This window comes from Euprymna scolopes, chromosome 19, assembly GCF_053919585.1.
Source record: "Euprymna scolopes isolate OS-2025 chromosome 19, ASM5391958v1, whole genome shotgun sequence".
NCBI classification, from domain to species: Eukaryota; Metazoa; Mollusca; class Cephalopoda; order Sepiida; family Sepiolidae; genus Euprymna; species Euprymna scolopes.
The window spans coordinates 59,422,162-59,448,094 of NC_136500.1; the positions used below are offsets into that span (position 1 = coordinate 59,422,162).

General features: G+C 31.3%; 6 protein-coding genes and 2 pseudogenes across 8 annotated transcripts; 4 read left to right on the forward strand and 4 right to left on the reverse strand.

Annotated features, from left to right (window-relative positions):
- Positions 1-533: 533 nt before the first annotated feature.
- Positions 534-1,468, reverse strand: LOC145240134 (histone H2A-like). Its single transcript, XM_080103743.1, has one exon. It carries the CDS (start codon positions 1,422-1,424, stop codon positions 1,047-1,049), a length of 378 nt encoding a protein of 125 aa, XP_079959869.1. The 5' UTR covers positions 1,425-1,468; the 3' UTR covers positions 534-1,046.
- A 106-nt stretch (positions 1,469-1,574) lies between these two features.
- On the forward strand, positions 1,575-2,136 carry LOC145240136 (histone H2B, gonadal pseudogene; annotated as a pseudogene). Its single transcript, XR_013862488.1, has one exon. The product of XR_013862488.1 is annotated as a histone H2B, gonadal pseudogene (transcript).
- Positions 2,137-6,041: 3,905 nt separating this feature from the next.
- Positions 6,042-6,890, reverse strand: LOC145303631 (histone H4). The gene has a single exon (XM_080145193.1). The coding sequence runs from the start codon at positions 6,888-6,890 to the stop codon at positions 6,579-6,581; it is 312 nt and encodes a 103-aa protein (XP_080001319.1). The 3' UTR covers positions 6,042-6,578.
- A 275-nt stretch (positions 6,891-7,165) lies between these two features.
- LOC145303630 (histone H3) lies at positions 7,166-7,576 on the forward strand. The gene has a single exon (XM_080145192.1). It carries the CDS (start codon positions 7,166-7,168, stop codon positions 7,574-7,576), a length of 411 nt encoding a protein of 136 aa, XP_080001318.1.
- A 7,148-nt stretch (positions 7,577-14,724) lies between these two features.
- On the reverse strand, positions 14,725-15,112 carry LOC145240137 (histone H2A-like; the record flags this gene model as incomplete). Its single annotated transcript, XM_080103744.1, has 1 exon — positions 14,725-15,112. A coding segment is annotated over one exon (375 nt), but the record flags the coding sequence as incomplete, so codon positions are not given.
- A 265-nt stretch (positions 15,113-15,377) lies between these two features.
- Positions 15,378-15,801, forward strand: LOC145240138 (histone H2B, gonadal pseudogene; annotated as a pseudogene). Its single transcript, XR_013862489.1, has one exon. The product of XR_013862489.1 is annotated as a histone H2B, gonadal pseudogene (transcript).
- Positions 15,802-19,679: 3,878 nt separating this feature from the next.
- On the reverse strand, positions 19,680-20,663 carry LOC145303634 (histone H4). Its single transcript, XM_080145195.1, has one exon. The coding sequence runs from the start codon at positions 20,526-20,528 to the stop codon at positions 20,217-20,219; it is 312 nt and encodes a 103-aa protein (XP_080001321.1). The 5' UTR covers positions 20,529-20,663; the 3' UTR covers positions 19,680-20,216.
- A 140-nt stretch (positions 20,664-20,803) lies between these two features.
- Positions 20,804-21,479, forward strand: LOC145303633 (histone H3). Its single transcript, XM_080145194.1, has one exon. It carries the CDS (start codon positions 20,804-20,806, stop codon positions 21,212-21,214), a length of 411 nt encoding a protein of 136 aa, XP_080001320.1. The 3' UTR covers positions 21,215-21,479.
- Positions 21,480-25,933: the final 4,454 nt, after the last annotated feature.

A 25,933-nucleotide genomic window follows, 5' to 3' on the forward strand; every position in this document is an offset into this window, starting at 1 on the left:
AAAGGCAAGATAAGTTACTTTTCTACCAAAGTGGATATATTTTTCGTGTTTTTATTCAATGTAACATATTTATTCAGCTCGAAAAACATAGTGTTTACCGATGTATTGGAAAATTACAGGATGGCGTCTGATTCTCTCTTTAACACGGTAAGTTTGGGAAAAGGTGTTATAAATAAAAACCCAGATAAAATAGTGTTAAAAACTCGCTCAATATATGTTACCGTGACATAGGTTGACATATATATTCGGCGGGGTTTCCCAAACTTACCGTGTTAAAGAGAGAATCAGACGCCATCTTGAATTTTCCAATACATCGGTAAACACTGTATGTTTTTCGAGCTGAATAAACATGTTACATTGAATAAAAACACGAAAAATATATCCAGTTTGGTAGAAAAGTAACTTATCTTGCTTTTGATAACATATATTTGTTTTTTGACAACTTTTTCGAATCTTTGTGTACAGTAATACAAACCCAAATTTTATATTAAAATTTCTGAAGGTGCGTAAAACAATGAATGCAAAAAAAAAAGAAAAGTAATATTTTATAAAGAATCACAAAGGTCAGAAATAAAAAATCGCATTAAGTAAGATTCACGAAAAACATTTCGAGAAAATGTGGCTGGCCCGAAATGACCATTTATAATTATATTATAAATATGATGTCGATTAAAAGTCTGTAGTTTCACGTTTGCCATTGGGAGCAGTTAATGCAAGTAGGTTATGGAGAAACCCAACAAAAAATCTCTTTAGACAGAATAAGCGAAATCAAAACAAGATGGCGACTGACTTTAACCGCATGTCGTATGACAAGACATTTCAATTTACTTCAAACGAAATTCAAATGATGGGGCTAAATTTTATATTAAATCTACTGAAAGAGCGTTAAATAATGAACGCAAAAAAAAAAAAACAATAGTTTATAAATAATCACAAAAGTCAGAAAGAAAAAAATCGCATTAAGTAAGATTGACAAAAAACATTTCGGGAAAATGTGAGTGGCCCTGAAAAGGGCCGTTTGTGTTGTGTCAAGGGAATAAGAGAATTTACTTGGCAGCTTTCTGGGTCTTCTTGGGAAGAAGTACAGCTTGGATGTTGGGAAGGACACCGCCCTGGGCAATGGTCACTCCGGCCAAGAATTTGTTTAATTCTTCGTCATTACGGATGGCCAATTGCAAGTGACGGGGGATGATTCTGGATTTCTTGTTGTCTCTCGCAGCATTTCCAGCCAACTCGAGAACCTCAGCGGCCAAATATTCCATGACGGCAGCCAAATAGACGGGTGCACCGGCACCAATTCTCTCCGAATAGTTACCCTTGCGGAGGAGACGATGGATACGACCAACGGGGAATTGAAGTCCGGCACGGGATGAACGAGTCTTGCTCTTTCCCTTGGCTTTACCTCCTTTACCACGACCAGACATTTTTAGGTTTGTGTTTGCTGTTTCAAAAACTCAAAACGATTTACTTTACAAAACGCACGCAACTTGCGTTTAAATACGCGCAGATCGGCTCCGGCCAACTGACTGCTGATTATTTTACCGCCGCTTTCAACACAACCGCTTTCTTTTTTTTGTCTGTTTTAAGTGCTTTCACAAGTTGTGTAGTTTTTGTTGCTAGTTTCTGACCAATCAAATACGAGAGATTTGAGAGAGAAAATTGTGATTGTTGCTGGGAGCCAGCGTGTTTCGTATAAAAAGGGAAGAGAATAAAGTTGCCTTCACATTCGTGTATCGTCGAAATGGCTCCCCCCACTGAAGTTAGCAAGAAAGGCGCTAAGAAAGCCGGTAAGGCTAAACCTGCTCGTGATGGCAAGAAAAAGAGAAAGAAGAGGAAGGAAAGTTATTCCATCTACATTTACAAAGTAATGAAACAAGTTCATCCTGACACTGGAATTTCTAGCAAAGCCATGTCTATTATGAACAGTTTTGTTAACGATCTTTTTGAGAGAATCGCTAATGAAGCCAGTCGTCTGTCCCATTACAGCAAGAAAAGAACACTTAGCAGCCGTGAGGTCCAGACCGCTGTCCGTCTCCTTCTCCCTGGTGAGTTGGCTAAACATGCTGTCTCTGAGGGAACCAAAGCTGTCACCAAATACACCAGCGCCAAGTAAAAAGCGTTTCCTTCCAAAGAAAACACATTCCCAAAACGGCCCTTTTCAGGGCCACACATTTTTTCACGAATGTTTCTTCACTTTCTATATTTTAATGCGATTATTCACAGTTTAGATTTCATAAATATTCCCATCTCTTTCTATGGCGTAAATATTACTTATATTTGTTCACGATTAGGGGAAAGAAAGTCTTAAATTATATTTGTAATTTTTTTTATTTGTTGAACTTGTAAATTTAAGTCAATCTTAATATAAATGTTAGCATTTTCCGGGTTTCTATTACTGTACACAAAGATTCGGAAAAAGTTGTCAAAAATACAAATATATAACAAATAAATGTTATCAAAGACAAGATAAGTTACTTTTCTACTAAACTGGAAATAATTTTCGTGTTTTTATTCAATGTAGCATGTTTATTCAGCTCGAAAAACATACAGTATTTACCGATGTATTGGAAAATTCAAAATGGCGTCCAACTCTCTCTTTAACACGGTAAGTTCGGGAAAAGGTGTTATAAATAATAAATTAGATAAAATACTGTTAGAAATTCGCTCAATATATGTTACCGTGACATAAGTTGACATATATTCGGTGGGTTTTTAATAGTGTTTTGTCTAGTTTATTTTTTATAACACCTTTTCCCAAAACTTACCGTGTTAAAGAGAGAGTCAGACGCCATCTTGGAATTTTCCAATACATCGGTAAACACTGCATGTTTTTCGAGCTGAATAAACGTGTTACATTGAATAAAAACACAAAAAAGCGGGTTTGTATTACTGTACACATAGATTCGAAAAAGTTGTCAAAAAACAAATATATAACAAATAAATGTTATCAAAGGCAAGATAAGTTACTTTTCTGCCAAACTGGATGTATTTTTTGTGTTTTTATTCAATGTAACATATTTATTCAGCTCGAAAAATATACAGTGTTTACCGATGTATTCGAAAATTCAAGATGGCGTCTCACACTCTCTTTAACACGGTAAGTTTGGGAAAAGGTGTTATAAATAAAAAACTAGGCAAAATACTATTAAAAACCCGCCCGAATATATGTCACGGTAACATTGAGCGAGTTTTTAACAGTATTTTATCCCGTTTTTTATTTATAACATCTTTTCCCACACTTACCGTGTTAAAGAGAGAATAAGACGCCATCTTGAATGTTCCAATACATCGGTAAACACTGTATGGTTTTCGAGCTGAATAAACATGTTACATTGAATAAAAACACGAAAAATATATCCACTTTGGTAGAAAAGTAACTTATCTTGCCTTTGATAACATTTATTTGTTATATATTTGTTTTTTTTGACAACTTTTTCGAATCTATGTGTACAGTAATACAAACCCAACTTAAGCTTCCCTTTGATAACATTTATTTGTTTTTTGACAACTTTTTCGAATCTATGTGTACAGTAATACAAACCTGCATTTCCTGTATTGTTTTTATTTGAATTTATAAATTTTTTCCAGCTTTCTTATTCGTTATCCGTACAATCACATTAAAAAAAAAAAACAAAAAAAACAATCGCATTATAATATGCACTTAAATATTAACTGAAATATTTTTGTTTTGGATTTTAACGGGCATTCATTTAACGTCTGAAATTTTTTAAAAAGTAAGCTTTTAAATAATTAAAGAAAAAATAGAGCTAATACGTAATCAATGCCAACCAAGCAAGTAACCAACATTAAAAGTTTTTAAAAGATAAATTCTACTCATTCTAAATTAATCGTTTCTTCTAATGTGCGAATATCTTTGAATTTTCTCTATTGTCTATCCGAACTTCAAATCTTAATTTCGGAGTTCAGTTCTTGCATATCATATAGAATCGAAACAGCATTTAAAAGATTACACCCCTTGTAAAATCGACAGAAAAAACTTAGTTTTTGTCCAAATAAATCGATTTAATCTTTAACTCATCGTCGAAATTTCAAACATTCGCTGCAAGTTTTTCTTGTGTTCACCTGAATCTAGACAGTTTTTCGGAACCGCCATAAACGTTTTAAAGTGAGTAAAGCCACAAAAACTTTATCAGATAGGTAGAAGAGTAACTTGTCTTTAATAACATTTGTTATTTGAAATTTTTTCGTTACCACGTGTATTGTAAAACAAATCCCCATTCTTTTATTTCTTATTTTGAAGTTTTTGTCGAGTCTTCAAAGACATCGCGCCATTTTTTTCATGTTCATCGGTAGCGTTCAATGCTTGCTTTTCGAACAGAATAAACATTTTACATTAAAAACAATATTGAAATCTTATCCAGTTATAGAGAAAACGAACTTATCTTACATTTTCTAACATTTTATTTGTTATATATTTGTTTTCTGGCAACGTTTTTGTATCTGGATTGTAAAACAAAGCCAAATGGGGTTACAATACTTGACTTAAAAAAAAAAATGTTTTTGATAGTTTGCTGCGGACGTCATGTTGCCTATACTTCTGCATCATCCTATGTAATATTGTATTACTAATATATGCACACAGACGTACATGTGCTCTGTGTCATACACACAGGGGTCACAGAAAAATCATTTTATTTTTATTTCAATAGAATTTATTCATTTTATTTTGTTTTTGTTTTTTTATTTACCTTATTAAATTTTGTTCGGGGTTATTTTCTATGAAATCTGCTGCGTATTTGTTTATTAGAATCTTTCGATTTCGATTTGAGAGAGAATATATATATTAATTCCGTTTTCGAGAATCAGGAAAATCATTTCAAGGCACAATTTCCCGCCATTTTTGTAGCAAAAATGTAAGGATATGTAGTAATTCTTTTTTGACTTTGCTTGCAAATATTTCGACATGAGTTTTTAATTAGCTTGTTTTTAAAATTTGCAGTTTACTACATATTTATTTAGAAAGAAAACTCTCCAAAATTACGAAAAAATAATCGGTTAAAAAATAATTACTGAAAGAAAATTTACCAAATTGAGTTGTTAGTTATCTCCCGTTAATAAACTCTGTTTTATTACAAAACAATAACTTCACTATTACTATATTAAACAAAGGGACATAACTCTTGGGTCTTGTATAATAAGCCGTCAAATATTTTTTAACGATCTTTAAAATTTGTCGGGTGCTTATTTATATTGAGATATATGCAAAATATTACAGTTCGAAATAGGAAAACTTATGTTGAAAATGTTAGTTTACATTTAAAACAAAAAACAAAAAAAAAAAAATGACGGAAAAAGTTTCTAGTCGAATTTTAGCAATAAAAATGTCCGTAAATTAGTTTTTCAACTGACATATTTCGCATCTTTCTCAATAAAGTACCGATTTTATTTGTAAAAGTATTTTTCCAGAAGTGAACAATTTCAAAATGTGCACAAATCTCAGATCCATATTGTCACATTGACATTTACTGAGTGCTTCTCTACCAGTATTTTGTTAAATTTTGAGGACATATATTGATTAAAAAAAAGGGCATTTATTTAACAGAAACGAAAAAATAGTAAGAAACAAAAAAACAAAATGTAACCAAAGGCAAGATAAATTTTCTCCTTACCTGAATAGGATTTTGATGTTGTAACTTATTTTAAAGTATCTGTAATTTAAAACATAAGTATTGCCTTGTTGATAAGTTGGAGCGAAAACAAGATGGCTGCATCTAATGGATGGATTTCTATCACTACTGTTCAATTGTTTTTTCCAAACATTTATTTATCAAATAAACTGAAATGTTTATTAAAATAATATTGCTACTCGGAATTATTATGAGTTGGGCAGTTATAATAGAGAACGTTTGGTTTTGTAAGTGTTTATTAAAATGAAATCTGTAGAATTCACTTGTCACGTGAGTCAAACCCCATCAATATAACCACCTAAATATGCTTTTAGTTAAAAATGAATTTACTTAATTGAATTACCACCTGATTAAAAGACACCAACGATGATCAAAACACATGAATCGATTAGATATAAAGAAGAAATATATGCAATTTTATTATCATCACTTTCTTTTTTTTAAATTCCAGTCATTATCTTTGAGAACTGATAAAATTTCCCCACTTTATTTTGAATATTTCCCCAGATAATTTAACTAAAATTCTTGCCTAAAAACAATGTTATTTAAAATTATAGGATTTTTTTTCTTTTTGAGTGACATAAATAATTTCAAAACCTGGATACCATATTTGCTTAAGACAGAATTATAAATATTGAAAGTTAGTACATGGGGATTAATACTTTTGTTATAATTGGAAAATTATTTTTAAGTCTGAAGTTTTTAAACAGAATAGCTAATTATTCATGTCTGCAATGAAAAAAAAATAAAAATAAAAAAGCGAATTATACAGAATAATGAAAAAAGGGTTTTAAAAAACCCATCAAATTAGACGTTATGAAAAGATAAACGCATAAAAGTTAGATTTGGAAAAATACTTTTCGGAAAAAGTTGGTGGCCCTGAAAAGGGCCGTTTGGTTTGGTTCGTTTTGTCTTGGGTCAAATAATGGTTTAACCTCCGAATCCGTAAAGGGTTCTTCCTTGTCTCTTCAGAGCATAGACGACATCCATGGCGGTGACAGTCTTCCTCTTGGCGTGTTCGGTGTAGGTGACGGCATCACGGATGACATTTTCAAGGAAAACTTTCAGGACACCACGAGTTTCTTCGTAGATCAGACCAGAGATACGTTTCACACCACCTCGACGGGCAAGACGACGGATAGCGGGTTTCGTGATACCCTGGATGTTATCACGAAGTACTTTACGATGACGCTTAGCGCCTCCTTTTCCTAAACCTTTTCCTCCCTTTCCACGACCAGACATCTTGTTGTCAATTGAAGTAGTAGTACGAAAATACTAATGTACGGCGGACAACAAATCAAATTCACTATATATAGGTCTCCGCACAAAATCCGGCGGACCTAGTTGAAAGCACCCCACGTGATTCCTTATTACCAATGAGAATAAAGGGAAATATTTGAACATTTTGCGCGCATCTAACAAAGAAAAGTAGCAGCAGCAGCTGATAACAACCCATATAAAAAGGTGTAACGGTCTTGCTGGTGAAATTCATCATTTGAAGTAGTAGTTGTTTCATAATGGCTCGTACTAAGCAGACCGCTCGTAAATCCACCGGAGGTAAAGCTCCTCGTAAACAGTTGGCTACCAAAGCGGCGCGTAAAAGTGCTCCAGCCACTGGTGGAGTGAAGAAACCCCATCGTTACAGGCCCGGTACTGTAGCTCTCCGTGAGATCAGACGTTATCAAAAATCCACTGAGCTTCTCATCAGGAAACTTCCCTTCCAACGTTTGGTTCGTGAAATCGCCCAAGACTTCAAGACCGATCTCCGTTTCCAGAGTTCTTCTGTGATGGCTCTTCAGGAGGCCAGTGAAGCTTACTTGGTTGGTCTTTTCGAAGACACCAACTTGTGTGCCATCCACGCCAAACGTGTCACCATCATGCCGAAGGACATCCAATTGGCTCGTCGTATCCGAGGCGAGAGAGCTTAAATTTATTATCTCTCTTCATATTCAAACGGCCCTTTTCAGGGCCACAAATTTATTATGAAAGTTTTTCTTTACTCTTGTTTGTAATTTAATGCGATTTTTTATGTTTTTTATATATTCTATATTCCGTCAATGCACTTTTTTCAATGTGATTTTCCTCTTTAGGTGTATTTATAGGTGAAACAACATTTTTCGACATCAATTGTTCTTAGGCAATTTATATTCATTCATGATGTTCGGTTCTAATTTCCGCATTTTCTAATAATCTTCGTAAACAAATTTATTTGTGTTTGTATTACTGTACACAGATTACAAAAAAGTTGTCAAAACCAAATATATAACAAATAAATGTTATCAAAGGCAAGATAAATCACTGTTCTACCTAATTGGATGTGTTTTTAGTGTCTTTATTGAATGTAACATGTTTAATCAGCGCGAAAAACATGGTGTTCACCGATGTATTTGGAAAATTGAAAATGGCGGCCAAGATAAAATAATGTTAAAAAAACCCATGGAATATATGTCACGGTAACATATATTGAGCGAGTGTTTCTAACAGTATTTTGTCCGGTTTTATAGTTTTAACTCCTTTTTCCAAACTTACCGTGTCAAAGAGAAAGTCGTGTGCCAAGTTTAATTTTCCCATACATCGGTAAACACTGTATGTTTTTCGAGCTGAATAAACATGTTACATTAAATAAAAACATATCCAGTAAGGTAGAAAAGTAGCTTATCTTGCCTTCCTTTGATAACATTTATTTGTTATATATTTGTTTTTATGACAACTTTTTCGAATCTGTTCACAGTAATAAAAACCTTCACTTATTAAATTTATTCAATAGCTAAAAGTATTTTAGTTTTCATGGAATAGAAATGCATTTTAGTTTTAGTAAACTTACATTCTTTCAAGGTTGACAAATCTATTAATTTGTTTGCTAAGGACTTGCCTGAAGTTAAACATCTAGCAAGAACAAACTGATATTCCAAAAGTTGCGTTTATACATATTGACCTATTCGAGCTATTACTTGATGACAGGTAAAAACTGTCAGCCAATTTGGCGATTCCGTCCAAATAAACTTTGCATGATTTTTGACACCAAATATTTCCTATGAGGTTTCACCGAGCAGTAGATTGAATAGATTAGTAATAAACTGCAATTTAAAGTAATTATTATAAATAACTACAAAAAATGATGTACCGTAAAACAAAACAAAACCATACCGTTAAAAGAATCTTATCAAAACTTTAAAAAGAACATATCACTCGTATGTCAGCTACAGCATGAATTAATAACTCTAAATCCAAAGATAATCTGCATAAAATGACTCAAAGGGTTGATCTGCCGTACAATCCAACAAAGAAACCTCATCATTTTTGTCCACTGAGATTCATTCGCAAATATTCTCTATTTATATACGTTATTATGTTTACTAAATTCAAATTTTATATGTTTCTGTTCATTAGAAAACTATTATACTAATAAGAAAGATAAAATAAAGTATTTTAAAAATAGTTTCATATAAACTGTGTAAAAAGAGTTTAAGCAAGAAAATAAAAATATTCCAATTATAGAAGAAATTGTAAATAAACCATTTAAAATATATTATCCCATCCAAAAAAGACATTTAAATAATAAAAATATCACAATAGAAAAGTTTTATTTTATTATTTGTAATACAAACAAATATAAATTGCCAATTATCGTTTTTACAGTAAATTATTTTATGGCGAGATATATATCGTTGGAAATGTGTTTCTAATGTTATTTAACTATTAAAATAAAATCAACTTTCAATTAATAAAAAGTGTTGTCACTTGTACTGAAGTAACAAAAAATGTTGGCTGGAACAACTGAAATGTGGAGAATGGATGACTTCAATATCACTTTATCTTAAATAAAATAAATAAATCTTTACTTAAAAGGTTCGATACCTCAAAAATTATTTAACTAAGTTATTTCCCTGATATTTCCCAGATTATAAAACAGACAATATTATGACTATATGACAGCTGTTGTGGAGAAAAAAAAAGGCGTACGAAAGATTATTTTAAATGATTTTGTGTGTACATTAAAGTTTTCTTTACAGTTGAAATAAAATCTTTTTCATTTATAATTTATTAGCAAAGTTAGTCGAAAACTCCACAAATAAACAGAAATAAACAAAGACAAAAGCATTAATTGTAGACGAACTTATTTAATAAAAAGGGATTTTTTAAAAATACCAAAGCTTCTTGCGTTAAAAATATCTTTTCATTTTAGATTTCCGTATTTAATAGGAATTACATAAAAGATAAGTAAAAATAGATATTAGATAAAAATACTACAGAATAAAATGAATTATTTACAAATGTTATTTACTTTACAGATTGATACAGAATTTATGGATGTGTGTAAAAAATGGTTGTTATGAAATGTATTTAATCAACAATTTTGTTTTGATTAAATTGATATTTTTCTGGATAGTGCAAAAAATATTTTAGAATGAAAATCCAATAACATGCAGCAAATATGAGTTTATTAACATTTCTATGGAAATGGTGTCCATTATATTTAAAATAAAGAAGAACCCAAATGAGATAAATTAATAAATACCAATAAATGCTCTGAAAGTAATATTGTGCTGCTGCTGCATAGTTCAATACTGATAATGAAGTCACATTGTAAGAGACAAACTTTAATTTACTTTGCCCTGCTTCATTTGAATGTTCATTTATTATGTAAAATTTCATCCACTTTTTTTGCGGAGGGAGGAGGGGGTTAAAAACCATGCACTTCGAAATTACTACGCGTTCTTTTCTCACACCATTACAACAATTATCATATATTATCATAATGATATGTGAAAGTGAAAACGAGGCTACATCAAACTGTGGCCAGTCATTTATTCTTGTTCCGAGTTGCCAGATGATCTTTTATAAGCGAAAATTAGTGAATTTGGCATTTTTTTTTTTTTTTTTTTTTCACATTTTAGCCTTTAAAAGTTATTTGGCTTTTTCCAAAGCGTAAAGTATGAACTAATTAAGAAAGGAACAAGCAGAATATTATACAAATAGGATTTTGAAGGTTGAATCGTTTAGTCATTAAATCATTGGTTGAATAAAATCGTCACAAAACCATAACTAAGAAGGTTTAAATCTCTATAAAATATAAATACTTCAAATCTTGTAATAATTGTGAATTTGTCAAGTATTTCAAAAGCCAAAAAACGACCTATTTGACAGTTTAAATGCTTACAAGTCTTGTGTTCCATCTTTGTCCATATTATTCCATTAGCTTTATTTACTTTGTATTTTAGATCAAGTGACAGCAAGTGGAAATCTACATAATTATATTACTTGTAGTTATTTATTATGCGTTAGCAAGGCGTGATCATAAAAAGGCGTTTTTTTTTGTTTTTTTTTTTATTTCTCAAAAGAATATTTATAAGTTCGGGTTTTAATAGAAAAAAATAAAAACTGGAAAGGATGCGTGTGACGGGTTTGTTAAAGTCAATTTCGCTGAAAATATTTAAAAGTCATATAACTATGGAATTAAAAAAAAATACTAGCGGCTAATTGTATACAAGTTTTTACTTCCGTCGATGTATGCGCAAGTTTCATCGTGCGACAATTACAGATTCATGATGTCATTTGTGAACGGTGTAGCAGCATACGTTATAAGTATGAGATATTATTTAGTTAAGTTATAATCAGACGGTGAAAAATAAATATTTTATTGAGATATAAACAGTTTGTAGTGATGAGAGATGCGATTCGATCGAACGCCAAACAGTGATTGGTTTGAATAGCGACCATCTTTATTTCATTATTAAAATATTATTGAAATAATCAGCTTTCAGTTAATAATTTATTTCACAACTCATGACAGTGGGGAGACTTGCCACTTGAAATGGAGTAACAAAACTTGACTGCAAATTATAGGACGATGTTGAGCTGTTTCCACTTGATCAAATATGCAACATAAATAATTCCAAACAACTGAAATATGGAGAATGATGATTTTAATGTCACACGACCTCAAATAAAAAATGATTACAGATAATGTAACATGTGAAGTTCAATAACTCTGAATTAATTTAACTAAGTTATCTCCCTTGTATTAAAATTAAAATTGAGACAGTAAAAGTTTCATGAATACTTCCTCTCGCTGGAACTCTAATTTTAAAGTAGTTTTTAAATTGTTCTTAAATCACATGTAACATTTTAGATAAAATGCCCTTTTTCCAGGAATTCAAATCATTTTTATTAGAATAAATTATTTTATGACCAGATATATATGTCGTCGAAAATGTTATTTAATTATTGAAATAAACAGCTTTCAGTCAATGACATTTCAGAGTTCTAGTCAGTGGGGAGATTTTGCACTTAAACTGAAGTAACAACGATTGACTGCAAATTATAGGATGATGTTGGCTTGTTGCCACTTGATCATACATGCAAAATAATAACAACTAAAAGGTGGAGAGTGATGATTTTAATGTCACTTGATCTCAAGTAAGAATGATTACATGTGAAGTCCGATCTCCCTTGTATTAATTATTCAACCTGAGACAGTAGTAACCTAAAGCAAAACTTGCTGTCGCATGATCTCTCATGAGAACTAAATAAGGAAATGTTATCAAAGTCAAGATAAGTTACTTTTCTACCTAAGTAGCGGTTTTTATTTAATGTAACATGTTTGTTCAGCTCGTAAAACATACAGTGTTTATGATGTATTGGAAAATTGAAAATGGCGACCGACTCCCTCTTTGATTCGATAAGTTTGGGAAAAAGAGTTAAAAATAAAATTATATACAAAATACTGTTATAAACTCACCAAAAATATATCAGCCTATGTCATGTTAACATATATCGAGCGAGTTTCTAATAGTATTTTGTGTAGTTTATTTTTATTTTTAACTCCTTTTCCCAAACTTATCGTGTCAAAGAGAGAGTCGGGCGCCATTTTAATTTTCCAATACATCGGTAAACACTGTATGTTTTTCGAGCTGAATAAACATGTTACATGAAATAAAATAAAATAAAACATTAGAAAATTATCCACTTAGGTAGAAAAGTAACTTATCTCGCCTTTGATGAAATTTATTTGTTTTTTGGGTTATCCTTTACGGAGATATGGTCCCGACGTTTGCCTCGTTCTGAGTTCGGGGAGAGGCCGTCTGACGTAGGCGGTGTCGAGGCAGAAATTACCCTAACCGCAGAATTTTACAGGGTTAACTAACCACGTGGAACTATTCTAATCATGTGGACTGTTTTTTTTTTTTTTTTTTTTTGCTTTTTATTTAATTCTAATTATTTGAACTGTCTATTTTGTAAAATTCAATTATTTGAACTGTTGAATTATCAAAAATTCTAATTATTTGAACTGTCTATTTTGTAAAATTCCAATTATTTAAACTGTTGAATTATCAAAAATTCTAATTATTTGAACTGTTTATTTTTTTTTATATATTCTAATTATTTGAACTGTGTAATTATCAAAAATTCTAATTATTTTAACTGTTTACTTTGTGTAAAATTCTAATTATTTTAACTGTTATTTTTTTTTTTAATTCTAATTATTTGAAGTGTTTAAAATAAAATAAAAATTCTAATTATTGGAACGGGTTTTTTAAGTTAACAACTGTGCACTTTATTTTATGGAGGGGTAATTTTCTGCCTAAACGTCAGACGGCCTCTCCCCGAACTCAGAACGAGGCGGACATTGGGACCATCTCCATAAAGGTTAACCTCATTGGTTTGTTTGTTAAAAAAAAAAAAATTAATAATTGATTCCCTACTAAATTATTTGCAACGCTGTTATTTGTTCACGAACTTTTCCGATTAATCAATTGGTTTATCATTCAACTTCTGGATCTATTTTAAGTTAAAAGAAATCGAAATGACCATTTATAATTATATTATAAATATGTCGATTAAAAGTCTGTATTTTCGTGTTTGCCATTGGAAACAGTTAATGCAAGCGCGTTATGGAGAAACACAACAAAAATTCTCTTTAGACAGAATAAACGAAATCAAAACAAGATGGCGATGGCGACTGACGGGTTTGTATTACTGTACACATAGATTCGAAAAAGTTGTCAAAAAACAAATATATAACAAATAAATGTTATCAAAGGCAAGATAAAGTTACTTTTCTACCAAAGTGGATATATTTTTCGTGTTTTTATTCAATGTAACATATTTATTCAGCTCGAAAAACATAGTGTTTACCGATGTATTGGAAAATTACAGGATGGCGTCTGATTCTCTCTCTTAACACGGTAAGTTTGGGAAAAGGTGTTATAAATAAAACCCAGATAAAATAGTGTTAAAAACTCGCTCAATATATGTTACCGTGACATAGGTTGACATATATATTCGGCGGGGTTTCCCAAACTTACCGTGTTAAAGAGAGAATCAGACGCCATCTTGAATTTTCCAATACATCGGTAAACACTGTATGTTTTTCGAGCTGAATAAAACATGTTACATTGAATAAAAACACGAAAAATATATCCAGTTTGGTAGAAAAGTAACTTATCTTGCTTTTGATAACATATATTTGTTTTTTGACAACTTTTTCGAATCTTTGTGTACAGTAATACAAACCCAAATTTTATATTAAAATTTCTGAAGGTGCGTAAAACAATGAATGCAAAAAAAAAAGAAAAGTAATATTTTTATAAAGAATCACAAAGGTCAGAAATAAAAATCGCATTAAGTAAGATTCACGAAAAACATTTCGAGAAAATGTGGCTGGCCCGAAATGACCATTTATAATTATATTATAAATATGATGTCGATTAAAAGTCTGTAGTTTCACGTTTGCCATTGGGAGCAGTTAATGCAAGTAGGTTATGGAGAAACCCAACAAAAAATCTCTTTAGACAGAATAAGCGAAATCAAAACAAGATGGCGACTGACTTTAACCGCATGTCGTATGACAAGACATTTCAATTTACTTCAAACGAAATTCAAATGATGGGGCTAAATTTTATATTAAATCTACTGAAAGAGCGTTAAATAATGAACGCAAAAAAAAAAAAACAATAGTTTATAAATAATCACAAAAGTCAGAAAGAAAAAAATCGCATTAAGTAAGATTGACAAAAAACATTTCGGGAAAATGTGAGTGGCCCTGGAAAAGGGCCGTTTGTGTTGTGTCAAGGGAATAAGAGAATTTACTTGGCAGCTTTCTGGGTCTTCTTGGGAAGAAGTACAGCTTGGATGTTGGGAAGGACACCGCCCTGGGCAATGGTCACTCCGGCCAAGAATTTGTTTAATTCTTCGTCATTACGGATGGCCAATTGCAAGTGACGGGGGATGATTCTGGATTTCTTGTTGTCTCTCGCAGCATTTCCAGCCAACTCGAGAACCTCAGCGGCCAAATATTCCATGACGGCAGCCAAATAGACGGGTGCACCGGCACCAATTCTCTCCGAATAGTTACCCTTGCGGAGGAGACGATGGATACGACCAACGGGGAATTGAAGTCCGGCACGGGATGAACGAGTCTTGCTCTTTCCCTTGGCTTTACCTCCTTTACCACGACCAGTTCAAAAACTCAAAACGATTTACTTTACAAAACGCACGCAACTTGCGTTAAATACGCGCAGATCGGCTCCGGCCAACTGACTGCTGATTATTTTACCGCCGCTTTCAACACAACCGCTTTCTTTTTTTTGTCTGTTTTAAGTGCTTTCACAAGTTGTGTAGTTTTTGTTGCTAGTTTCTGACCAATCAAATACGAGAGATTTGAGAGAGAAAATTGTGATTGTTGCTGGGAGCCAGCGTGTTTCGTATAAAAAAGGAAGAGAATAAAGTTGCCTTCACATTCGTGTATCGTCGAAATGGCTCCCCCCACTGAAGTTAGCAAGAAAGGCGCTAAGAAAGCCGGTAAGGCTAAACCTGCTCGTGATGGCAAGAAAAAGAGAAAGAAGAGGAAGGAAAGTTATTCCATCTACATTTACAAAGTAATGAAACAAGTTCATCCTGACACTGGAATTTCTAGCAAAGCCATGTCTATTATGAACAGTTTTGTTAACGATCTTTTTGAGAGAATCGCTAATGAAGCCAGTCGTCTGTCCCATTACAGCAAGAAAAGAACACTTAGCAGCCGTGAGGTCCAGACCGCTGTCCGTCTCCTTCTCCCTGGTGAGTTGGCTAAACATGCTGTCTCTGAGGGAACCAAAGCTGTCACCAAATACACCAGCGCCAAGTAAAAAGCGTTTCCTTCCAAAGAAAACACATTCCCAAAACGGCCCTTTTCAGGGCCACACATTTTTTCACGAATGTTTCTTCACTTTCTATATTTTAATGCGATTATTCACAGTTTAGATTTCATAAATATTCCCATCTCTTTCTATGGCGTAAATATTACTTATATTTGTTCACGATTAGGGAAAGAAAGTCTTAAATTATATTTGTATTTTTTTTATTTGTGAACTTGTAAATTTAAGTCAATCTTAATATAAATGTTAGCATTTCCGGGTTTCTATTACTGTACACAAAGATTCGGAAAAGTTGTCAAAAATACAAATATATAACAAATAAATGTTATCAAAGACAAGATAAGTTACTTTTCTACTAAACTGGAAATAATTTTCGTGTTTTTATTCAATGTAGCATGTTTATTCAGCTCGAAAAACATACAGTATTTACCGATGTATTGGAAAATTCAAAATGGCGTCCAACTCTCTCTTTAACACGGTAAGTTCGGGAAAAGGTGTTATAAATAATAAATTAGATAAAATACTGTTAGAAATTCGCTCAATATATGTTACCGTGACATAAGTTGACATATATTCGGTGGGTTTTTAATAGTGTTTTGTCTAGTTTATTTTTTATAACACCTTTTCCCAAACTTACCGTGTTAAAGAGAGAGTCAGACGCCATCTTGAATTTTCCAATACATCGGTAAACACTGCATGTTTTTCGAGCTGAATAAACGTGTTACATTGAATAAAAACACAAAAAAGCGGGTTTGTATTACTGTACACATAGATTCGAAAAAGTTGTCAAAAAACAAATATATAACAAATAAATGTTATCAAAGGCAAGATAAGTTACTTTTCTGCCAAACTGGATGTATTTTTTGTGTTTTTATTCAATGTAACATATTTATTCAGCTCGAAAAATATACAGTGTTTACCGATGTATTCGAAAATTCAAGATGGCGTCTCACACTCTCTTTAACACGGTAAGTTTGGGAAAAGGTGTTATAAATAAAAAACTAGGCAAAATACTATTAAAAACCCGCCGAATATATGTCACGGTAACATTGAGCGAGTTTTTAACAGTATTTTATCCCGTTTTTTATTTATAACATCTTTTCCCACACTTACCGTGTTAAAGAGAGAATAAGACGCCATCTTGAATGTTCCAATACATCGGTAAACACTGTATGGTTTTCGAGCTGAATAAACATGTTACATTGAATAAAAACACGAAAAATATATCCACTTTGGTAGAAAAGTAACTTATCTTGCCTTTGATAACATTTATTTGTTATATATTTGTTTTTTTGACAACTTTTTCGAATCTATGTGTACAGTAATACAAACCCAACTAAGCTTCCCTTTGATAACATTTATTTGTTTTTTGACAACTTTTTCGAATCTATGTGTACAGTAATACAAACCTGCATTTCCTGTATTGTTTTTATTTGAATTTATAAATTTTTTCCAGCTTTCTTATTCGTTATCCGTACAATCACATTAAAAAAAAAAAACAAAAAAAACAATCGCATTATAATATGCACTTAAATATTAACTGAAATATTTTTGTTTTGGATTTTAACGGGCATTCATTTAACGTCTGAAATTTTTAAAAAGTAAGCTTTTAAATAATTAAAGAAAAAATAGAGCTAATACGTAATCAATGCCAACCAAGCAAGTAACCAACATTAAAAGTTTTTAAAAGATAAATTCTACTCATTCTAAATTAATCGTTTCTTCTAATGTGCGAATATCTTTGAATTTTCTCTATTGTCTATCCGAACTTCAAATCTTAATTTCGGAGTTCAGTTCTTGCATATCATATAGAATCGAAACAGCATTTAAAAGATTACACCCCTTGTAAAATCGACAGAAAAAACTTAGTTTTTGTCCAAATAAATCGATTAATCTTTAACTCATCGTCGAAATTTCAAACATTCGCTGCAAGTTTTTCTTGTGTTCACCTGAATCTAGACAGTTTTTCGAACCGCATAAACGTTTTAAAGTGAGTAAAGCCACAAAAACTTTATCAGATAGGTAGAAGAGTAACTTGTCTTTAATAACATTTGTTATTTGAAATTTTTTCGTACCACGTGTATTGTAAAACAAATCCCCATTCTTTTATTTCTTATTTTGAAGTTTTTGTCGAGTCTTCAAAGACATCGCGCCATTTTTTTCATGTTCATCGGTAGCGTTCAATGCTTGCTTTTCGAACAGAATAAACATTTTACATTAAAAACAATATTGAAATCTTATCCAGTTATAGAGAAAACGAACTTATCTTACATTTTCTAACATTTATTTGTTATATATTTGTTTTCTGGCAACGTTTTTGTATCTGGATTGTAAAACAAAGCCAAATGGGGTTACAATACTTGACTTAAAAAAAAAATGTTTTTGATAGTTTGCTGCGGACGTCATGTTGCCTATACTTCTGCATCATCCTATGTAATATTGTATTACTAATATATGCACACAGACGTACATGTGCTCTGTGTCATACACACAGGGGTCACAGAAAAATCATTTTATTTTTATTTCAATAGAATTTATTCATTTTATTTTGTTTTTGTTTTTTTATTTACCTTATTAATTTTGTTCGGGGTTATTTTCTATGAAATCTGCTGCGTATTTGTTTATTAGAATCTTTCGATTTCGATTTGAGAGAGAATATATATATTAATTCCGTTTTCGAGAATCAGGAAAATCATTTCAAGGCACAATTTCCCGCCATTTTTGTAGCAAAATGTAAGGATATGTAGTAATTCTTTTTTGACTTTGCTTGCAAATATTTCGACATGAGTTTTTAATAGCTTGTTTTTAAAATTTGCAGTTTACTACATATTTATTTAGAAAGAAACTCTCCAAAATTACGAAAAATAATCGGTTAAAAAATAATTACTGAAAGAAAATTTACCAAATTGAGTTGTTAGTTATCTCCCGTTAATAAACCTGTTTTATTACAAAACAATAACTTCACTATTACTATATTAAACAAAGGGACATAACTCTTGGGTCTTGTATAATAAGCCGTCAAATATTTTTTAACGATCTTTAAAAATTGTCGGGTGCTTATTTATATTGAGATATATGCAAAATATTACAGTTCGAAATAGGAAAACTTATGTTGAAAATGTTAGTTTACATTAAAACAAAAAACAAAAAAAAAAAAATGACGGAAAAGTTTCTAGTCGAATTTTAGCAATAAAAATGTCCGTAAATTAGTTTTTCAACTGACATATTTCGCATCTTTCTCAATAAAGTACCGATTTTATTTGTAAAAGTATTTTCCAGAAGTGAACAATTTCAAAATGTGCACAAATCTCAGATCCATATTGTCACATTGACATTTACTGAGTGCTTCTCTACCAGTATTTTGTTAAATTTTGAGGACATATATTGATTAAAAAAAAGGGCATTTATTTAACAGAAACGAAAAAATAGTAAGAAACAAAAAAACAAAATGTAACCAAAGGCAAGATAAATTTTCTCCTTACCTGAATAGGATTTTGATGTTGTAACTTATTTTAAAGTATCTGTATTTAAAACATAAGTATTGCCTTGTTGATAAGTTGGAGCGAAAACAAGATGGCTGCATCTAATGGATGGATTTCTATCACTACTGTTCAATTGTTTTTTCCAAACATTTATTTATCAAATAAACTGAAATGTTTATTAAAATAATATTGCTACTCGGAATTATTATGAGTTGGGCAGTTATAATAGAGAACGTTTGGTTTTGTAAGTGTTTATTAAAATGAAATCTGTAGAATTCACTTGTCACGTGAGTCAAACCCCATCAATATAACCACCTAAATATGCTTTTAGTTAAAAATGAATTTACTTAATTGAATTACCACCTGATTAAAAGACACCAACGATGATCAAAACACATGAATCGATTAGATATAAAGAAGAAATATATGCAATTTTATTATCATCACTTTCTTTTTTTTAAATTCCAGTCATTATCTTTGAGAACTGATAAAATTTCCCCACTTTATTTTGAATATTTCCCCAGATAATTTAACTAAAATTCTTGCCTAAAAACAATGTTATTTAAAATTATAGGATTTTTTTTCTTTTTGAGTGACATAAATAATTTCAAAACCTGGATACCATATTTGCTTAAGACAGAATTATAAATATTGAAAGTTAGTACATGGGGATTAATACTTTTGTTATAATTGGAAAATTATTTTTAAGTCTGAAGTTTTTAAACAGAATAGCTAATTATTCATGTCTGCAATGAAAAAAAAATAAAAATAAAAAAGCGAATTATACAGAATAATGAAAAAAGGGTTTTAAAAAAACCATCAAATTAGACGTTATGAAAAGATAAACGCATAAAAGTTAGATTTGGAAAAATACTTTTCGGAAAAAGTTGGTGGCCCTGAAAAGGGCCGTTTGGTTTGGTTCGTTTTGTCTTGGGTCAAATAATGGTTTAACCTCCGAATCCGTAAAGGGTTCTTCCTTGTCTCTTCAGAGCATAGACGACATCCATGGCGGTGACAGTCTTCCTCTTGGCGTGTTCGGTGTAGGTGACGGCATCACGGATGACATTTTCAAGGAAAACTTTCAGGACACCACGAGTTTCTTCGTAGATCAGACCAGAGATACGTTTCACACCACCTCGACGGGCAAGACGACGGATAGCGGGTTTCGTGATACCCTGGATGTTATCACGAAGTACTTTACGATGACGCTTAGCGCCTCCTTTTCCTAAACCTTTTCCTCCCTTTCCACGACCAGACATCTTGTTGTCAATTGAAGTAGTAGTACGAAAATACTAATGTACGGCGGACAACAAATCAAATTCACTATATATAGGTCTCCGCACAAAATCCGGCGGACCTAGTTGAAAGCACCCCACGTGATTCCTTATTACCAATGAGAATAAAGGGAAATATTTGAACATTTTGCGCGCATCTAACAAAGAAAAGTAGCAGCAGCAGCTGATAACAACCCATATAAAAAGGTGTAACGGTCTTGCTGGTGAAATTCATCATTTGAAGTAGTAGTTGTTTCATAATGGCTCGTACTAAGCAGACCGCTCGTAAATCCACCGGAGGTAAAGCTCCTCGTAAACAGTTGGCTACCAAAGCGGCGCGTAAAAGTGCTCCAGCCACTGGTGGAGTGAAGAAACCCCATCGTTACAGGCCCGGTACTGTAGCTCTCCGTGAGATCAGACGTTATCAAAAATCCACTGAGCTTCTCATCAGGAAACTTCCCTTCCAACGTTTGGTTCGTGAAATCGCCCAAGACTTCAAGACCGATCTCCGTTTCCAGAGTTCTTCTGTGATGGCTCTTCAGGAGGCCAGTGAAGCTTACTTGGTTGGTCTTTTCGAAGACACCAACTTGTGTGCCATCCACGCCAAACGTGTCACCATCATGCCGAAGGACATCCAATTGGCTCGTCGTATCCGAGGCGAGAGAGCTTAAATTTATTATCTCTCTTCATATTCAAACGGCCCTTTTCAGGGCCACAAATTTATTATGAAAGTTTTTCTTTACTCTTGTTTGTAATTTAATGCGATTTTTTATGTTTTTTATATATTCTATATTCCGTCAATGCACTTTTTTCAATGTGATTTTCCTCTTTAGGTGTATTTATAGGTGAAACAACATTTTTCGACATCAATTGTTCTTAGGCAATTTATATTCATTCATGATGTTCGGTTCTAATTTCCGCATTTTCTAATAATCTTCGTAAACAAATTTATTTGTGTTTGTATTACTGTACACAGATTACAAAAAAGTTGTCAAAACCAAATATATAACAAATAAATGTTATCAAAGGCAAGATAAATCACTGTTCTACCTAATTGGATGTGTTTTTAGTGTCTTTATTGAATGTAACATGTTTAATCAGCGCGAAAAACATGGTGTTCACCGATGTATTTGGAAAATTGAAAATGGCGGCCAAGATAAAATAATGTTAAAAAAACCCATGGAATATATGTCACGGTAACATATATTGAGCGAGTGTTTCTAACAGTATTTTGTCCGGTTTTATAGTTTTAACTCCTTTTTCCAAACTTACCGTGTCAAAGAGAAAGTCGTGTGCCAAGTTTAATTTTCCCATACATCGGTAAACACTGTATGTTTTTCGAGCTGAATAAACATGTTACATTAAATAAAAACATATCCAGTAAGGTAGAAAAGTAGCTTATCTTGCCTTCCTTTGATAACATTTATTTGTTATATATTTGTTTTTATGACAACTTTTTCGAATCTGTTCACAGTAATAAAAACCTTCACTTATTAAATTTATTCAATAGCTAAAAGTATTTTAGTTTTCATGGAATAGAAATGCATTTTAGTTTTAGTAAACTTACATTCTTTCAAGGTTGACAAATCTATTAATTTGTTTGCTAAGGACTTGCCTGAAGTTAAACATCTAGCAAGAACAAACTGATATTCCAAAAGTTGCGTTTATACATATTGACCTATTCGAGCTATTACTTGATGACAGGTAAAAACTGTCAGCCAATTTGGCGATTCCGTCCAAATAAACTTTGCATGATTTTTGACACCAAATATTTCCTATGAGGTTTCACCGAGCAGTAGATTGAATAGATTAGTAATAAACTGCAATTTAAAGTAATTATTATAAATAACTACAAAAAATGATGTACCGTAAAACAAAACAAAACCATACCGTTAAAAGAATCTTATCAAAACTTTAAAAAGAACATATCACTCGTATGTCAGCTACAGCATGAATTAATAACTCTAAATCCAAAGATAATCTGCATAAAATGACTCAAAGGGTTGATCTGCCGTACAATCCAACAAAGAAACCTCATCATTTTTGTCCACTGAGATTCATTCGCAAATATTCTCTATTTATATACGTTATTATGTTTACTAAATTCAAATTTTATATGTTTCTGTTCATTAGAAAACTATTATACTAATAAGAAAGATAAAATAAAGTATTTTAAAAATAGTTTCATATAAACTGTGTAAAAAGAGTTTAAGCAAGAAAATAAAAATATTCCAATTATAGAAGAAATTGTAAATAAACCATTTAAAATATATTATCCCATCCAAAAAAGACATTTAAATAATAAAAATATCACAATAGAAAAGTTTTATTTTATTATTTGTAATACAAACAAATATAAATTGCCAATTATCGTTTTTACAGTAAATTATTTTATGGCGAGATATATATCGTTGGAAATGTGTTTCTAATGTTATTTAACTATTAAAATAAAATCAACTTTCAATTAATAAAAAGTGTTGTCACTTGTACTGAAGTAACAAAAAATGTTGGCTGGAACAACTGAAATGTGGAGAATGGATGACTTCAATATCACTTTATCTTAAATAAAATAAATAAATCTTTACTTAAAAGGTTCGATACCTCAAAAATTATTTAACTAAGTTATTTCCCTTATATTTCCCAGATTATAAAACAGACAATATTATGACTATATGACAGCTGTTGTGGAGAAAAAAAAAGGCGTACGAAAGATTATTTTAAATGATTTTGTGTGTACATTAAAGTTTTCTTTACAGTTGAAATAAAATCTTTTTCATTTATAATTTATTAGCAAAGTTAGTCGAAAACTCCACAAATAAACAGAAATAAACAAAGACAAAAGCATTAATTGTAGACGAACTTATTTAATAAAAAGGGATTTTTTAAAAATACCAAAGCTTCTTGCGTTAAAAATATCTTTTCATTTTAGATTTCCGTATTTAATAGGAATTACATAAAAGATAAGTAAAAATAGATATTAGATAAAAATACTACAGAATAAAATGAATTATTTACAAATGTTATTTACTTTACAGATTGATACAGAATTTATGGATGTGTGTAAAAAATGGTTGTTATGAAATGTATTTAATCAACAATTTTGTTTTGATTAAATTGATATTTTTCTGGATAGTGCAAAAAATATTTTAGAATGAAAATCCAATAACATGCAGCAAATATGAGTTTATTAACATTTCTATGGAAATGGTGTCCATTATATTTAAAATAAAGAAGAACCCAAATGAGATAAATTAATAAATACCAATAAATGCTCTGAAAGTAATATTGTGCTGCATAGTTCAATACTGATAATGAAGTCACATTGTAAGAGACAAACTTTAATTTACTTTGCCCTGCTTCATTTGAATGTTCATTTATTATGTAAAATTTCATCCACTTTTTTTGCGGAGGGAGGAGGGGGTTAAAAACCATGCACTTCGAAATTACTACGCGTTCTTTTCTCACACCATTACAACAATTATCATATATTATCATAATGATATGTGAAAGTGAAAACGAGGCTACATCAAACTGTGGCCAGTCATTTATTCTTGTTCCGAGTTGCCAGATGATCTTTTATAAGCGAAAATTAGTGAATTTGGCATTTTTTTTTTTTTTTTTTTTTCACATTTTAGCCTTTAAAAGTTATTTGGCTTTTTCCAAAGCGTAAAGTATGAACTAATTAAGAAAGGAACAAGCAGAATATTATACAAATAGGATTTTGAAGGTTGAATCGTTTAGTCATTAAATCATTGGTTGAATAAAATCGTCACAAAACCATAACTAAGAAGGTTTAAATCTCTATAAAATATAAATACTTCAAATCTTGTAATAATTGTGAATTTGTCAAGTATTTCAAAAGCCAAAAAACGACCTATTTGACAGTTTAAATGCTTACAAGTCTTGTGTTCCATCTTTGTCCATATTATTCCATTAGCTTTATTTACTTTGTATTTTAGATCAAGTGACAGCAAGTGCAAATCTACATAATTATATTACTTGTAGTTATTTATTATGCGTTAGCAAGGCGTGATCATAAAAAGGCGTTTTTTTTTGTTTTTTTTTTATTTCTCAAAAGAATATTTATAAGTTCGGGTTTTAATAGAAAAAAATAAAAACTGGAAAGGATGCGTGTGACGGGTTTGTTAAAGTCAATTTCGCTGAAAATATTTAAAAGTCATATAACTATGGAATTAAAAAAAAATACTAGCGGCTAATTGTATACAAGTTTTTACTTCCGTCGATGTATGCGCAAGTTTCATCGTGCGACAATTACAGATTCATCATGTCATTTGTGAACGGTGTAGCAGCATACGTTATAAGTATGAGATATTATTTAGTTAAGTTATAATCAGACGGTGAAAAATAAATATTTTATTGAGATATAAACAGTTTGTAGTGATGAGAGATGCGATTCGATCGAACGCCAAACAGTGATTGGTTTGAATAGCGACCATCTTTATTTCATTATTAAAATATTATTGAAATAATCAGCTTTCAGTTAATAATTTATTTCACAACTCATGACAGTGGGGAGACTTGCCACTTGAAATGGAGTAACAAAACTTGACTGCAAATTATAGGACGATGTTGAGCTGTTTCCACTTGATCAAATATGCAACATAAATAATTCCAAACAACTGAAATATGGAGAATGATGATTTTAATGTCACACGACCTCAAATAAAAAATGATTACAGATAATGTAACATGTGAAGTTCAATAACTCTGAATTAATTTAACTAAGTTATCTCCCTTGTATTAAAATTAAAATTGAGACAGTAAAAGTTTCATGAATACTTCCTCTCGCTGGAACTCTAATTTTAAAGTAGTTTTTAAATTGTTCTTAAATCACATGTACCATTTTAGATAAAATGCCTTTTTTCCAGGAATTCAAATCATTTTTATTAGAATAAATTATTTTATGACCAGATATATGTCGTCGAAAATGTTATTTAATTATTGAAATAAACAGCTTTCAGTCACAATGACATTTCAGAGTTCTAGTCAGTGGGGAGATTTTGCACTTAAACTGAAGTAACAACGATTGACTGCAAATTATAGGATGATGTTGGCTTGTTGCCACTTGATCATACATGCAAAATAATAACAACTAAAAGGTGGAGAATGATGATTTTAATGTCACTTGATCTCAAGTAAGAATGATTACATGTGAAGTCCGATCTCCCTTGTATTAATTATTCAACCTGAGACAGTAGTAACCTAAAGCAAAACTTGCTGTCGCATGATCTCTCATGAGAACTAAATAAGGAAATGTTATCAAAGTCAAGATAAGTTACTTTTCTACCTAAGTAGCGGTTTTTATTTAATGTAACATGTTTGTTCAGCTCGTAAAACATACAGTGTTTATGATGTATTGGAAAATTGAA

Excerpts from the sequence above, each read along its gene's own strand:
- LOC145240134 (XM_080103743.1), bottom strand. The coding sequence starts at position 1,424 with ATGTCTGGTCGTGGTAAAGGAGGTAAAGCCAAGGGAAAGAGCAAGACT.
- LOC145303631 (XM_080145193.1), bottom strand. The coding sequence starts at position 6,890 with ATGTCTGGTCGTGGAAAGGGAGGAAAAGGTTTAGGAAAAGGAGGCGCT.
- LOC145303630 (XM_080145192.1), top strand. The coding sequence starts at position 7,166 with ATGGCTCGTACTAAGCAGACCGCTCGTAAATCCACCGGAGGTAAAGCT.
- LOC145303634 (XM_080145195.1), bottom strand. The coding sequence starts at position 20,528 with ATGTCTGGTCGTGGAAAGGGAGGAAAAGGTTTAGGAAAAGGAGGCGCT.
- LOC145303633 (XM_080145194.1), top strand. The coding sequence starts at position 20,804 with ATGGCTCGTACTAAGCAGACCGCTCGTAAATCCACCGGAGGTAAAGCT.